At 41.3% G+C, this 15,438-nt stretch overlaps 1 protein-coding gene across 2 annotated transcripts in view; it reads right to left on the bottom strand.

The window, feature by feature from the left end:
• Positions 1-1,559: 1,559 nt before the first annotated feature.
• The window catches only part of kcnj6 (potassium inwardly rectifying channel subfamily J member 6), a 31,529-nt gene continuing 17,650 nt past the window's right edge, over positions 1,560-15,438 (bottom strand). The window contains exons 1-3 of one of the 2 annotated variants that reach the window (XM_073874642.1): positions 12,231-12,305; positions 8,839-9,733; positions 1,560-4,432 (exon numbers count right to left, since the gene is read on the bottom strand). In XM_073874642.1, coding sequence (XP_073730743.1) covers positions 4,095-4,432; positions 8,839-9,733; positions 12,231-12,290 — 1,293 coding nt within the window. In that variant the 5' untranslated portion in view covers positions 12,291-12,305 and the 3' untranslated portion in view covers positions 1,560-4,094. Of the gene's footprint in view, positions 4,433-8,838; positions 9,764-12,230; positions 12,306-15,438 lie in introns of those variants that run through there. The other variant, XM_055207309.2, reaches the window with a different exon arrangement.

The raw sequence follows: 15,438 nt of genomic DNA, 5'->3' as shown, positions 1-15,438 counted from the left end.
TAATTAGGCTTCGTTTAGAAGTGAAAAGAGTCGTACGCGCTATGAATCACACTTTGAGAAGTGATTGTAAGGTCAAATTGAGGACAGTTTCTACTCGTCGTTTTATAAATGAGGCCTCCGATGTTTTTCTCGGGACGTCCTGTAATGGTTAAACCTTTCAGTGTTTTAATTAAACTCTTTCTAAATGATGCCGTTAAATAAAATTAAAAAAAACCTTAATCACGAAACGTAACAGTCTTCTTTCCTTTTTTGGTTTCTGGTCACAAAATAAACCTAATTAGTTGAACTAAATTAGTTTAAAGCAACACCAAAGGGTTTTTTTTACGTTAAAATAACGTTTCCAAACACGCTTCAGTCGTTCATCCACTCGAAACAGGGTGAAAGGCACTTTCAGATTCGCTTTGCAGCCGCACTAAAGAAGTTTCCAACCGTCGGGTCGCGGTCCTGTAGTTCGAGTGAAAACTACAAAAACTTGCTTTACGGCAGTGGAGCATCCTGCAGGCTGTGGGTGGAGTATACTCGGCAAGTACATATAAAAGAAAGATACCATTACCTAGCGTTCATGCAGCTTTACAATTGTCATCATGGCAAAGCCTGCAAAGAAAAGGAAGGGTTTCCTTTCATAGGAGACGAAGAACAGAAAATGGGAGCACGCTTTGTTGCAGTAGGCTAAATTATTTACGACAGTGGTAATGGACAATTATGCTTCCAACCTGTAGGGGGAGCAAAGAGCAAAAACTCTTTAGTGTTGCTAAAATCGCCACGAAACAGAAGTAGCTGTTATCTTGTTTTACTCTTGATGACGTGTATCCGAATGAGGGCTGGACTTCAATTCATCCATCGAGAGAAGTGATCGGATCGTTTGAAGTTGGGTCTTCTTGTTTGCTTTTTCCGGACCCCGCCCACCTGCCGTACCATGTGACCGGAAATGCACATGGATTATTTTAAATAATGAAGTTTACAGATAATCATTTATAAAAAAAAAATCCAAAATATTCCAAAACAAATGTCAATTCTTCGTTTACAGTTGTTACATCATTTTCTACAGGGCGAACCAAAGTGAATGTGTTTAGATCAGGGGTCTCCAACATATAAGCTTTAATATAAGCTTGGCTTGGTTTACATGTGTTAACATTTTAAACAATACTAAAACATATCAAAAAGTCAAATCAAATCAACAAGTAAAACTAAAAAGGTTTTGAGTAGATTACATCAAGAAAGTAGCCCTCCAGATGTTTTATCTATTGTGGTAGCCCCCTGCTGAAAAAAACAGCAAGACCAGCATACAGTATGTTGTGTTTTGGTGCTGGTATGCTGGTGACCACCAGCTAACCACCATAGACCAGCATAATTCCCATGTTGGTTTGATGCTGGATTTTTCAGCAGGGCCCTAGCTCACAAAAAGGTTAGAGACTTCTGATCTAGATGTTGAGTTCATGATCTTCTTGTGACAAGTATTTATCTAAATCAACAAGAAAATCGTAATGAAGTTACTGAATGAACACTGTGTATAATGTACCACATCATGACTGGTTAAGATAAGGATCTGAAGACAAGAAAAATGTTAATCTTCCTGATTTATTATTTCCCAAGTAAATAAATTGAACAAAATTCGGACAACATTTGAATGGCTTGCGATCAGCAGGGAGTTTAAAGGGCACTTAATAGACAGCATAGACACATTTGATACTTTATTATCAAGGCTTAATGGGAGATTTATCATAAAGGGGTGGTTTACCGAACAGAGATTAGTTTAAGCCAGGACTAGGCCTTAGTTTAATTAGAAAATAGAACTAGTTTTAACAAACATGCCTTACTAAAAACATCACGTGTGTGCAAAACAAAGAGCACTGATTTATTTTAAGATATGTCAGTAAAAGTTGTTTTCAGTTTGGGCGGCTCCTACATTTCTTTTAGTCTAGAACTAGTCTAATCCCTGTCCGGGAAACCGCCCAAAAGAGTTGATGTTTCAGTGGGATTTTATTATGATCTTATCAAATGTTATTGGTTATTGAACAAACATTAAAAGAACTTCATGTAATTGTGGATGCAGGAATGACGTCACGCTTTAACTTGAGATGTGAAGGTTCGGCTCTTTGGTTTTGGGTGTGAGGGACTCGTCAGACTTAAATCAGCTGCTTCTGTCTGACAAAATGGAGAAAAAACAAACTGTGCGTCTGTGATGAGAAACCAGTCAAGATTCTTTCTATTTAAAGAGTTCTCTTAAAAAATGTCTGCAGAAATGACAATATTACTGGCAGCTGTTAACCAGTAACTTACTGTAGATTTACATTTATGTTATTTACTGGCAAAACTATACAGCCCCATGCAAAGCATTCTGGGAAACAAAAACTGAAGAAAAAATAGAAAAAGGTTGATGAGGATTTCTGTTTCCCAGAATGCCCTGCATGAGGCTGTTAGTTGTATAGTTTTGTTCTGTAAAGATAAAGACTTGGTAATGTTTAATGTAACTTTGAACAAACTCTTGCCAGTAAATAACATTTAAATCTACAGTGAGTTACTGGCAAACAACTTTATAACTACAGCAACATTTTTTACGAAATAGTGCCCAAGTGTTGTCAGATTCCAAATTTAATTCTCATTAGGATTCAAATCGGCGATTCAAAATGCCACATTAATGGTTGAACATCACTGCATAATATTAAAGGTTCATTTCAGTTTATCTCAGATAAGAAAACATTATTGAGAGTTTATTCGACAGACACGGGTCACTATTATAAACTCCAGGAGAGTTCAAATACACTGAGGGCGACTAATGATGACCGAATTGTAATGGAGGTGAATTGATCCTTTGCGTTAAAATGGCAAATAACCAAATTATTATGATGATGAAGAACAGGAGGTAAACATGAAATAAAAGTCCTGCTTTTAGGACGGAAGGTTATTTTGAGCAGACATGCACAGCTACACACGCACGCAGCAGACGACTCCGGGCCGGATCCGCACCGGATCTGGGCCGAAAGTGGCCTTTCAACTGCACTTGAGGGCAATAAACCCCAAGTCATTCATTCCCTATGGAGAGTCAAAAATGGGCTTTGTGAGGTGTCGACCTGCAGATACGTCATTTTCAGATCTGTTTGATACTTTAAAAAATTTGAAGTTATGCGACTACACCGTGGACCTCATTTAAAAAGTGCGCATTAAAAAAAGCCAATCTTGTCTCCATATGTTCTCTCCAAAAAATATTGTCAGTCTTTGGCATATATGCATAGCTGTTTATTGTTTCATTCACTTTGTTTATTTCACTACAGTGAATGTTCGTATATTGAAGGTTTTTGCGTTGGAATGAGCTTTTATCCAATGTTGGCACAGATTTACAACTTAAAATTCTGACAGTTGTGTCCGAACGTCGTGTACGGTGGAAAGACGGCTGAAGTCTGGATCCGGTGCGGATCTGGTCCTGAGTCGTCTGCTGTCTGCGCACACACCGCTGCCCAGTTATGCCACATTTACCTCTTCAGTGCTCATACAGTTCAGATTTGCATCCAATATAAAGACCTGCTGTGCCATAACTGTTATGACCTACAGTACTTTAAATTATGTACATCAGAGAAAATCACCTAACGGGATTGTTTTGTCCATGCGTGGTTAAATAGGTCTGTAAACCCAAAGAGTTTCTATTTCAGAAGGCAGAATATACAGACGTACAGTTGAGTCAGATTTATCAAACAACCTCTGGTCAAATTGTCACACATCGCAAAACAAACACATATATATATGTATATATACATACAAAAAAATACAAACTCAAAAGCCCTAGAATATATATATATATATATATATATATACTTGTGTGTGTGTATGTGTGTGTGTGTATATATATATATATATATTATTCATATATAGGTTTTAATCTTTGAATTACAAATGTGAAAATATCATTTCTTATCTTTACAAAAATCATTTTGAAAACCATGCAGTTCATCCGTCAACACGCCGCACTCTTTGGGCTGAGAGAGAAGCGCACGTGCAGTGAAAGGATGTTCGTGTCCTCCGCCCGACTCTGGGCGCTTTCCTGAGCTGACCTCTGACCTCAGCCGATACAGAGGAGAGGGCGGGATCCTTGTTTCGTCCTACACTTTTGACTCGTTCTCGATATTGGCGATGTCTCCGTTTCTCTCCGTCATCTCGTCTGTTTCGCGGCTCTTCTCCGGAGCAATATCACGCGAGTCCAGCGCCCCCTGTTGACTCAGTTTGCTGGCCACCGACCAGGTCAGTGGCAGACGCGAGCGCGCCGTCATTTCGGCCAGCTCTCGAGCGCTACAGCTGGGTGTGTTGGTTTCATAGATATCGTGAAAGCTGTTGTAGTCCACTTCGTAAAAACCATCTTCCAGGGTCAGGACAGGGGTGAAGCGGTATCCCCACTTTATCTCGCTGGCAACGTATGAGCTGCGTGCTTGACACGTCATTCCTGAGGGGTCGAAAAAAAGAAACACGGTTAGGAAATGGGCATGTTGCTACACCACAACTGCAAACACTAGAATTTCTGTTGTTTCTCTCGACGATATTACGGCGTCTCAAAGCACACCCCTTACGAACATTTTACCATGGTTTTACCACAATTTAAATAAAAACATGGTAACTACACTTTTACAACAAAAAAAACATGGTTAATTTTTGTAAGGGATAACAGTCAAAGAGTGTTCTGATCAGTGTCTCCCACGCTGATACAGGTGGGGAAAAACACTTTAAAGGGGTCATATTATGGGATTTTTTAAAAGATGTGAAATAAAACTTTGGTGTCCTCAGAGTACATATCTGAAGTTTTAGCTTAAAATACCTCAAAGATAATTTATTATAATATGTTCAAATTGACACTTTGTAAGTGTGAGCAAAAATGTGCTGTTTTGGGTGTGTCCTTTAAAATGCAAATGAGCTGATAATGCAAACACTGATCACCACAATGCTGGTTGTTGAAATTGAAACTCAATTTTGCTGTCAATTATTTTGTTGACTTTCTCTCTGCACTAAATGGCAGTGCTGTGGTTGGATAGTGCAGATTAAGGGGCAGTATTATTATAATAAGACTCACTACCTAAATCACAAAACAGCCGAAATGACCGAATTTTTCATAAGCTTTCAGAGAATGGTTTAAGTTACTGGGTTGATCATTCTCACATTTTTTATGTTAATAGAAGCAGCAGACCGAATAAATAATCAAGAAAAACAAAAGCATACCGCATGTTTATTGCTATAAGACCAGTACAATTCCAATATTTTGAACTGGAGCACTCTTGTCACTCCTGTATTTTAACCCTTAACATGCTGGTGTTTACACACACACCGCTTGGTTATTTACGGGAGTGACAACCACATTCTATAACCGAACTCACGCTCACGGACACACAAACACTCACCGACACAAACGCTCACGGACACACAAACACTGACCGACACACAAACACTCACGGACACACAAACGCTCACAGACACACAAATGCACACAGACACACAAACACACGCACACTGTCCAAGCTCTGTGGACAAACACACAATACTACACTAAGAGAACAGCAACGTGTCGGCTGTGAGTGTGTGTGTGTGTGTGTGTGTGTGTGTGTGTGTCCGTCTCTCTCTCTTGTGTTTTTTATGATGACACGTGTGCTGATGCGGTCTTATCACCATGACAACAGGTCAGCAGTGACAGTTCCTATTTCCCAGTCGTGCCCTGAGAACCCACGACCTCACTGTAACTACAGCACAAGAAATAATCCTAATAATGAGATGCCTGAAGCGTTAATGCTCACATCTTCACTTTCAGCAGCTCACTACAGGACACCGCAGTCTCATTTATCCTCGCTTCACGTCGTGATCCTCCGCTCTGTTGAGCTTCATACTGAACGCATCAGATATTATTACACACCATCAATAGCAATTGACTGTAACCGCAGCCGTGGCCAAAATCATAATGATACTAACAATAATAATGACACTAACAGTCTCTTTAGATAATGTTGTTATATAATGTCAGTGGGTTTTCCTGATGCTGCGTTGTCACCATGACAACCGCACTCACAGCCCTCGAAATAGCATCACAGTGAAAGTGAACGCGCTGTTTCTTTTGCCTAATTGTACTTCACCATACACCATTTTAGACTTTATTTAGTTTCTGAAATCCTGTGTGTGTGTGTCTGCACATGATCTATGATTGGAGGATGAGTTGTTTATAGGTCTTGAGAAACTAAAGTTCAGTTGTAACAGGACTGCAGCTGTACTGGGATCAGATGAGAGAGTTCTTCAGTCACAGTGACAGTGGGTTTGGTGGGTTCTTGAGTCGGTGAAAGCAGTGGGCTGAGGACTTAATAGATGTCACTTTATATCAGGAGACCATTAAAACTACACATAGCCAAATATAGAATCACTAAAACACAGTTTGCACCGTGCAGATCTCATATTTAAATATAAATCAATATTTCATAACTCAAGAACATTTTGCAGGGGGTTTAATTGTGTTTTTGTTGTGCATCTGTGTGTATAAAAATGTGAGCAATGTAACAAATTTAAAGGACAAATTAATATTTTATGTCATACAAATTAAATATTAATATCAATTCATAAAGACTTACATGTAATAATTGTATTTTAGTTAGAAAAACTGTAGTTGTCATTTAAATGAAGGATTAGCTGTTTGACATAATAACAACTTTTATTTCTTTAGACAAAAGGTTATGTAAGACAATTTGGGAAAAGTATGTTTAGGTAATCTAACCAGAGGACTGGATATAAAACCGCCCTTCACCTAACTCTTGTCTGCTTCCTATTTCAGTCAGTCTGGTTACATGCTGGTGAACTCGTGTAAGACATGTTGTTGTTGTTGTTGTTATATGAATGTAGTAGCAACACAAACAGAGCACCACAACTTGCTGTGACACACACACACACACACACACACACACACACACACACACATGTTGGCATATGTGGTTTATGGGGACATTTCAATAGACGCAATGTATTTTCTTTTGTACAGACTGTTATAGACCTTTTGTGTGTTTGTAAACAGAGATGATGTTTTTTTTTGTGGGCGGAGCTCAACTGGTGTCAGAAAGTGTCAGCTCGGCAGTAGCGGTGTGAAGTGTTTTAGGGTTAAACTGTGATTTTTATGGATCCGGTGTTCTGTAAAAGTCTGTTTACTCTATGTTTCTCTTTAGGGTAATGTTTCTTATTGTGTTTTCACCACGTTACGTTTATTTTTCATATAAATTAAAAGTTGAAATGGCTTGGCTACTGATATGTGTGCATGTATGTAATGTATATGTATTGTTCTTTATTGGTAAATCAATTATTTTTACTGTATGAATCGCTGAAGTACTTATAAAAGCAATACTATCATGTATTCTGTATAATATAATTTATTAAATATTTCATTATTTTCCTGTTTTCTATTATTTCTTCCTTATATGTACGTGTTTGCTATTATAAAACTATTGTGTTTACATACAAATTAATATGCATAGACTTAACATCATGTGTGTGTGCTATATTTATATATTTAATAACTATCATAATATTAGAACAAACAGGAAGAAGACATAGGCTAAGATGTAAGGTAAAAAGAAGTAAGAAAACAGAAAAGTTATGAAATATTTAATAAACGGTGATATTATTGATATTATGAACTAATTAAAATCTTTAATCTTTCTAAATAAATTATAAACGTAACGTGATGAAAACGCTATAAAGAAACACATTGAGGGATCAGACTTCGAACACCGGATATCTTCTCTAATTATTTTCTATTCAAATTATTAAAAGATTTCCAGATGATTTCATCACTCCAGTCTGTCCGGTTGAGGGCTTTTATTGCAACCATAAACACATACGTTTATCTTCAAATGGTGTCTTCGACGACGGTATACTGTAAAAATGAAGGTCATCTTTTTTGCATTCCTATTTTGACGCCCAACATCACAACAAAACATTTTCTAGTGAGTTATATTGTTTGTTTCACTCGTGTAAAATTTATTTCCACTGTTTTTCTGCCACCACATTGCGCTCGCAGCTTACAGTGACGTAACTGTGATGTCTACTAACTCACCAAAGGTCTAGTATATTCTCTTCCCCTAACCCAGTCACTAACCCCAATGTCACAAAAACCTGTTGGCAGTCATTGATCGATGAAAAAGTTTTTTTAGCTGTTCAGTTTACCGGGACACAGGAAGTAAACATTTCATTGTTCATGTCCCTGTAAACCAAATATGCCACTTAAGACACTTAAACGCTGATTATACATGAGATTAAGTCAGTATCTGCCAAACGCGAGTATCTCTTTTGTCATAAACCCCTTCAAATTGTGTGAAGCAGGCTCGTATTAAAACTTGACGCATGATGCACGTGGTTCACATGACGCACCAAACACATATTTTAAATTGGCGTACAATTTAAAGAGCTTCGCATCGTGAGCCCTCGAAAAAGAAGTCACTAGCCGCCACTACTTTTGGGCTCATTTTCATTTAATCATTACAGTTTTTTTCGATTGCTAAACGACAGTGAGCACAACTGGAGCTACATGTGCAAAACTCTAACTACAGTCTGCAATACCAAAAGTCACCCGAGCACAACTCTTAACACATGACACAAAACAGCTCAGTGCAGCCAAACACTAAACATCTCTAGAGGACAGCAGCGGTACACAACATTATTAACATCTATCTAAGTTTATTTATAAAGAGCTTTTTACAAATGTTCATTGTAATGTGTCTTAATATGTGTTATCCGGACCAAGGAATGATGCACATTTATCAGAAGAGCACACGCACAGAAGTATTCCAAAACAACTTCAGACAGCCAATCACACCCAAGAGCCTCCCATCTTACCTGTGGCTTCTACCATGCCTTCCAGAATCACCACTATCTCCAGCTCCTCCTTGGCAAGATGCTGTTTGGAGATCTCCCAGAAGGGACTCTGTTGATTAATCTCATGGCAAATGATGAGCGGAGATACCAGGAAGAGCCGGTCATCTCCGGTGTCGTAGCCCACGTTTATGTCCGTTTGATTAAGAGGAATAAATTCTCCCTCCTTGGTCTGTTTGGACTTGATCAGCTTGGCCCTGATCGACGCCTCTACGATGTGCGAGTTGCGCAGATCCCCGACACGAAACATCAGACACAGCCGGCCGTCCCGCATGGAAATGACGGCGTTGGTGGAGAACACCAGAGTCTCGGCGCGCTTCTTTGGCTGCGAGATCTTCACAAACATACAGCCGACCATGAAGGCGTTGACTATCGAACCCAGCACGGACTGGACCAACAGCAAGACGATCCCCTCCGGACACTTGTCGGTGATCACCCTGTGGCCGTACCCGATGGTTGTCTCCGTCTCTATAGAGAACAAGAACGCGGACACGAAGCCGTTGAGGTTGTTGACGCAAGGAGTCCATTGGTTGTCTCCTATATGGTCCAGATCTCCTCGTATATATGCGATCAACCACCACATAAAGCCGAAGAAGAGCCATGTGACGGTGTAAACCAGCACGAAGATGAAGAGGTTGAACCTCCACTTGAGGTCCACCAGCGTGGTAAAGATGTCCGTCAGGTAGCGATAGGTCTCGCGCACGTTGCCGTGGTGAACGTTGCACTTGCCGTCTTTCCGAACGTAACGCTGGATCTTCTGCTTGCTGCGCTCTCTCTCCTGCAGCACTTTGGGGATATCTTCTCGTGCCTGCTTGGGCAGTTTGGGTTTTCTGACCGTGACGGTGCTCTCGACATCTTGCTCCATCTGGACTTCTGGAAGGTTCTGAGCCTGGAAACAGATAAGGTCACAACTGATGAGAAACATCTTGGACATCTCTCTCATGCCTCCGTTCATCATTCAACTTTACAACATTTCAGTCTTACGTATGACAGAAGAGTTTGTGTGTTTCTAGGAGGCCAAAAAAACACTGAAAACTTTTTGTCTTTTTATCAAAACAAACGAGTGTGTTACAGTGTCCCATAATAAAAGCTTGAACAAACATGTCTGTTTTCATTTGAAGTCTTGCTTGCATGCCGTTCATCTGTACTGACATGATTCTAAGATCTGTCCTCTTATGCTGATACAGCTGAATGGGGTCGCAGTACGTTTAGTCTTTATAAATACTGCATTTACTGCATGGAGTCTTGATATCAACTGAGCTGTCTGTGTGATCCAAGTCTGTCTATTGATTCAGCACGTCCAACACTGACATCCTTACGCCTTTAAAATACACACACAGTCTCATCATCATATGGCTTTCAGTGTGGTTCTAGACAAAATCCTCCATCTTACACCAACAATGAATGTCAAAGAGACAGAAACAGAGAAAGAGAAAGTAAGACAGAAAGAGATAGAGATTCTGAAGACTAATTCTGGTGCCATCAGTCTCTGGCAGCAGCATCGTAAACAACAGACAGGTAACTTAATTCAGAAAGCATCCATGCAGCTCTATGACCCAGAAAGACTGACTGACAAGACTCTAGACCAGGGCTCCCCAACCTTTATTACACAACGCACCGGTTTCAGCGTTAAGTACATTTTGCGCACTGGGGGTGAGGTGAGGTGGGGAGGGGAGGGGGGGTTCGCTGAATTCGAACAAAGTGCTGAAAATCCTCCTTTGTGAAATGTATAACGTTTTAAACAGAAGTAAAGATCAAACAACCATGCATTACGAAAATTAATAATTGCTTTATTTATAGTATTGGTGGATAGTTTTTTTTTCTTTTATTTGTTTCACTAGTTTGCCTGCCCATTTAGTCTTAATAATTAATGGTAAATGAACTTGGCTTGCTGTTCTCGAGGCAGCTTGAATCTTGGTCGGGCTTGAGCCCCAAGTTCAAGTAAAACAAGAAAAAATGCAGTAAAGGAGGAGAGATGCCAAAAGATTTGCGGCTGGACACGGAGACTCCCGTTTACCGTTTTAAAAATGATTGACACAGGATGCTTTAGGTTCCTTTCAAACCTACGCTAAAAGTGTACCCATTAAAATATAATTACTGCAGTAAAAATGTTGATGCCATCATGGTGCCACGATCGCTGGATAATTCTGAAGTTGTTTTACAGAAGAGGAAAATAATTACTTTTCAGTCATTTGGGATATCACAGAGTTGAACGTCTTCACTTATTTACATGATTTCCGAGATACATTTGCAAATGATTCATAAAGTCATACCTCTTCAATTCTTTGATCGATTGTGTTTTAAGAGTATTGTATGCTCAAACTCTAATGACAGCAATGTGATCGTCGATGTGCTGGTAGAGATATTGAGAGAGAGACAAAGAAAAAGAGGATGCGTAAAAAATAGCACGAATTGTAAAACTCGTGCAATACATACGCCAAATTCCACTTTGACATGCATATGATACGCCAGCCCTTCCCATTCACTTAAACGGTGCATCTTTTTTGTCGTTTTGCTTAATGAGGTTATTTAATGTACAGGTTTCGCATGTTTTTGTCCATATTTAAGCCATGGTCGCTTGGAGTTGGGGTTAGAGTTGGGGTTTGGGTTAGGATGTCATTTTTATATAACAAAAAGTTGTTCTAACCCTAAACCCAAGAGAAAATGGTAAAAAATAGCAAAAAAATTGAGAAACCAATAAATAAAACGACAAAAAAAGATGCACCATTTAAGTGAATGGGAAGGACTTGCGTATCATATGCACGCCAAAGTGGAATTGGGCGTATGTATTGCACAAGTTTTACGTGCTATTTATACGCAACTTCAGGACACTGGGCTGATTTATCTACATACACACAGAAGTTGGGATGATTTGTAGGGATTCTTCTGTATAACACAATAACAAAGAGCCTTAGGGTGCAGAGAAACCCAAAACCACTTTAACTGCTCAGATTCAGGCAGGTTACTCTTAAGACAACCACAAGTTACTCTCAATGTTTCACTGTATGTCCAGACAACCACAACAAACCTGCTTCACTTTACATCGCTGTACACAACTGATTCAGACACTGTAAAAAAGAAAGTGTGTATTTACAGGCAGAAAGGAAAGCTGAAGAGTTTCAGATGTAAAGAGAAGCTCAGAATAACAGACGCTTGGACACTTGGTCAAACAGGTACACACACACGGACGGACACACATGGACAAGCGCACACACAGGCCATTCAGATCAGCTCATATTTGTTCAGAGAATAAACCAATGTGCTTTGTGTCAGTGGACGGCCATAAATAACAAATAAATGAGAGGGATTCATATTCATTAAGCTACTGAGACGACAAAAGACAGATGCAGAGAGACAATGAGTGCATTTCCACATAGAGAGAGAGAGAGAGATTCAGTAATGTTTTTTCGACTCATAATACACCTTCAGTTTTTGGGTGAGAGCTCATCTGTGACAGATAACACTTTGAATCTCTTGTGTTCACCAGCTGTACATTTGAAAAGACAACTAATACAGTGATCTAAGTTTGCACAAATGAACAACAATACAAACTGAAAATAAAAAAGAGAACACAGTAGAAATTAAGTTTTCTATGAGCTGGGTTTCCATCCAAACGTAAAGCGAATCTTTTTGAAATTCGCAAAAAAAGTAAAACAAAGAAATGCGAATTAGGTGCGTTTCCAACAAGTTGTTAGAGTAAATGATAGTGGTATTGGTAACCTAGTAACCAACAGTAAACAAAACGAAGCACGCTTGGAAAATGGAGACATGACTGCAGTCACGATTGGGGCAAGTTATTAATTTAGTCTTTAATTAAGTTATTAATAGTGCAGCTTGTAATTGCCAAACTAAATGCTGTGCACAAAAGAAGAAAGACAGAGTTTTGAATGCAGGCACTAACAGCAAGGACAATAAGACGACATCGAGCCCCATATATGGTAAAGACAACGTTAGCGGAAATGTTAGAGGGTCAGTCCTTTGGGTTTAATGTTCGCTACACCAGAATTTATTTAGCAAATGTGTTTCCATCCCCCATTATTCCCATTATCTCTTTATCGCATAAGTTAAAAACCCTAACCACCTCAAGTGAGCCTATAAACTATTTTTGTGAATTAAGGGATTTTTATTCTAAATTTAGCATTTACATCATTTGTAAAATAATGGTGTTGGAAACATGGCTTATAACATAGCAAAGCATTTCATGGTAAAAAAAAATACTTCCCTTTATTTGTTTGTTTTCAATAAAGGTTAACCCAACCTCTGAAGATTACACACGCTCATACATCATCTGTTTTACGAGTTCGCCTCACTGACAATAAAGAGGGACTGCTAATATGCGTGAGTGGCGTGCTGTCCCGGGGCGAAGGTTCCGAGCTCGGGAAATACCCCCCGAGTTCGGAACGTTCGTCCCTTGACCGGGGAAGGAGCCCCGGGCCTGGGGCGTGCCCTGACCCGGGTTATCCCCGGTGCTGAGCTAAATGTACGTAGTGAGGCGAAGGGGTGGAGGTGGGTTTGCAATAATGTCCCAGAGAATTGAGGGTAAGGACTCTATGATTATTTATAGAGCTGGTACTAAGTTGTTGTGTTGATTAGTGATTGATAACCAGCCGTGTTCATTGCTTAATCATCGAGAGCCAGCCGTGTTCATTGAGAGCCAGCCAAGTTCATTGATTAGTGATTAAGAGCCAGCCATGTTCATTGATTAATGATTGAAGGCCAGCTGAGTTCATTGTCTGATCAGCTCCTCCCAAACCTTGTTTATATAAAACATCATTTTACGAGTTCGCCTCACTGACAATAAAGAGGGACTGCTAATATGCGTGAGTGGCGTGCTGTCCCGGGGCGAAGGTTCCGAGCTCGGGAAATACCCCCCGAGTTCGGAACGTTCGTCCCTTGACCGGGGAAGGAGCCCCGGGCCTGGGGCGTGCCCTGACCCGGGTTATCCCCAAAAAGAGCAGGTGGTGCAGGACAGCCGCCTGAACAACAATTCCCCAAAGAAGGCTGGCTTGAGAAGGCGAGGTGCTGGCCCTCATTGGGGAAAATGCTGAAGTAGAGGGTAGAATTGAAAAAGGCAGCTCTGGAGAGCGGGCACTGTTGAGAAGTGCTGTGAAGAGGTTGAGAAGGATATATGAGGTGGGGCAGAGGCCTGGACCCAAAGGCTGTAGTTTGAAGAATATAGGGGGCTCCGGGGGAGCAAAATCTGCTGCTGCCAATATGTAGGGAAGGGAGAAAATTGTACTCTGAAGAAGAGCGGGGAGTTTTTAAAGGTAATAGGTGAGGTAGTGCTGTAAGGAGCAAGGTAGGACTCCAAGGGAGCGAAGGAAGCAGTTTGTGCCCTGAGATGGGGCTGTGCTCTAGAGGAGCCAGACATGAGGTAGTTGGGGAAGAAGAAAACTCCAGAGGGAGCAGTACTGCTTAGGCAGCGATAGATGCATAGATTCTGCTGGGCAGAAAATGTGAAGGAAGCACTGGCCCCTGCGGGGGCGGTCGCGCTGCGATACGGGGTTCGAGGTTGAAATGATCTGCTGCGGCAGATCGAGGAAAAGGCACGGGCCCCTGCGGGGGCGGTCGCTGCTGCGATACTGGCCTGAGTTGGAAAGGGAAGGTTTTATTGGCAGAGCATGTGAAAGAAGCACGGGCCCCTGCGGGGGCGGTCGCAGCGGCGATACTGGCTTCAGAAGTCGACTGCTGCGGCAGATCGAGGAAAAGGCACGGGCCCCTGCGGGGGCGGTCGCTGCTGCGATACTGGCCTGAGTTGGAAAGGGAAGGTTTTATTGGCAGAGGAAGTGAAAGAAGCACGGGCCCCTGCGGGGGCGGTCGCAGCTGCGATACTGGCTTCAGAAGTCGACTGCTGCGGCAGATCGAGGAAAAGGCACGGGCCCCTGCGGGGGCGGTCGCTGCTGCGATACTGGCCTGAGTTGGAAAGGGAAGGTTTTATTGACAGAGGAAGTGAAAGAAGCACGGGCCCCTGTGGGGGCGGTCGCTGCTGCGATACTGGCTTAAAAAAGGCATCTGCTGTGGCAGAGAGTGAAATAAAAGCTTGGGCTTCTGCAAGAGCGGTCGCGCTGCGACAGTTGTTGTTATCTGAGAAGGAATCTGTTGTGGTAGGGCTGTGTAAGATTTTGATGAGGGTGTCAGCTTGAGTTGCCGGTACTAGCTTCTGCGGAGGCAGGGAAGTGGATCGAGGGTGATGATGGGTTTATGTGTGACGGTGTGATCTTATGTCCGTTTGCTGGGCCGTGAGTGTTTGGTGGGCTTCTTTGATGGAAGCACGATCTGCCCTGATGTAATTTTTGAAAGCTTCCGAAGACCAGCGGCCTAGGGTTTGTATCTGAGAGTCTGGGAGTCCGTTTTGAGCAGCTGTTGTGGCTGCTCCAATGCGGAAGGAATGACTTGAAAATTCATGGGGGGGAAGCCAGATGTTAGCAAAACTTGTTTTAGGTGCTTCTGAAACCAAAAGCGGGTTACTGGGCGGTTGAATTCATCCCCAAAAAGTGGGTCGGAAGAGGATTTAATCTGGTGGCAACGATAGGAAGTGTAAGCTTTGAGAACTTGGTATGGTTG

Source organism: Misgurnus anguillicaudatus, chromosome 12, assembly GCF_027580225.2.
Source record: "Misgurnus anguillicaudatus chromosome 12, ASM2758022v2, whole genome shotgun sequence".
Taxonomy (NCBI): Eukaryota; Metazoa; Chordata; class Actinopteri; order Cypriniformes; family Cobitidae; genus Misgurnus; species Misgurnus anguillicaudatus.
The sequence above is the reverse complement of the archived record's forward strand: the minus strand, read 5'-3'. Positions and strand labels throughout refer to the sequence as shown.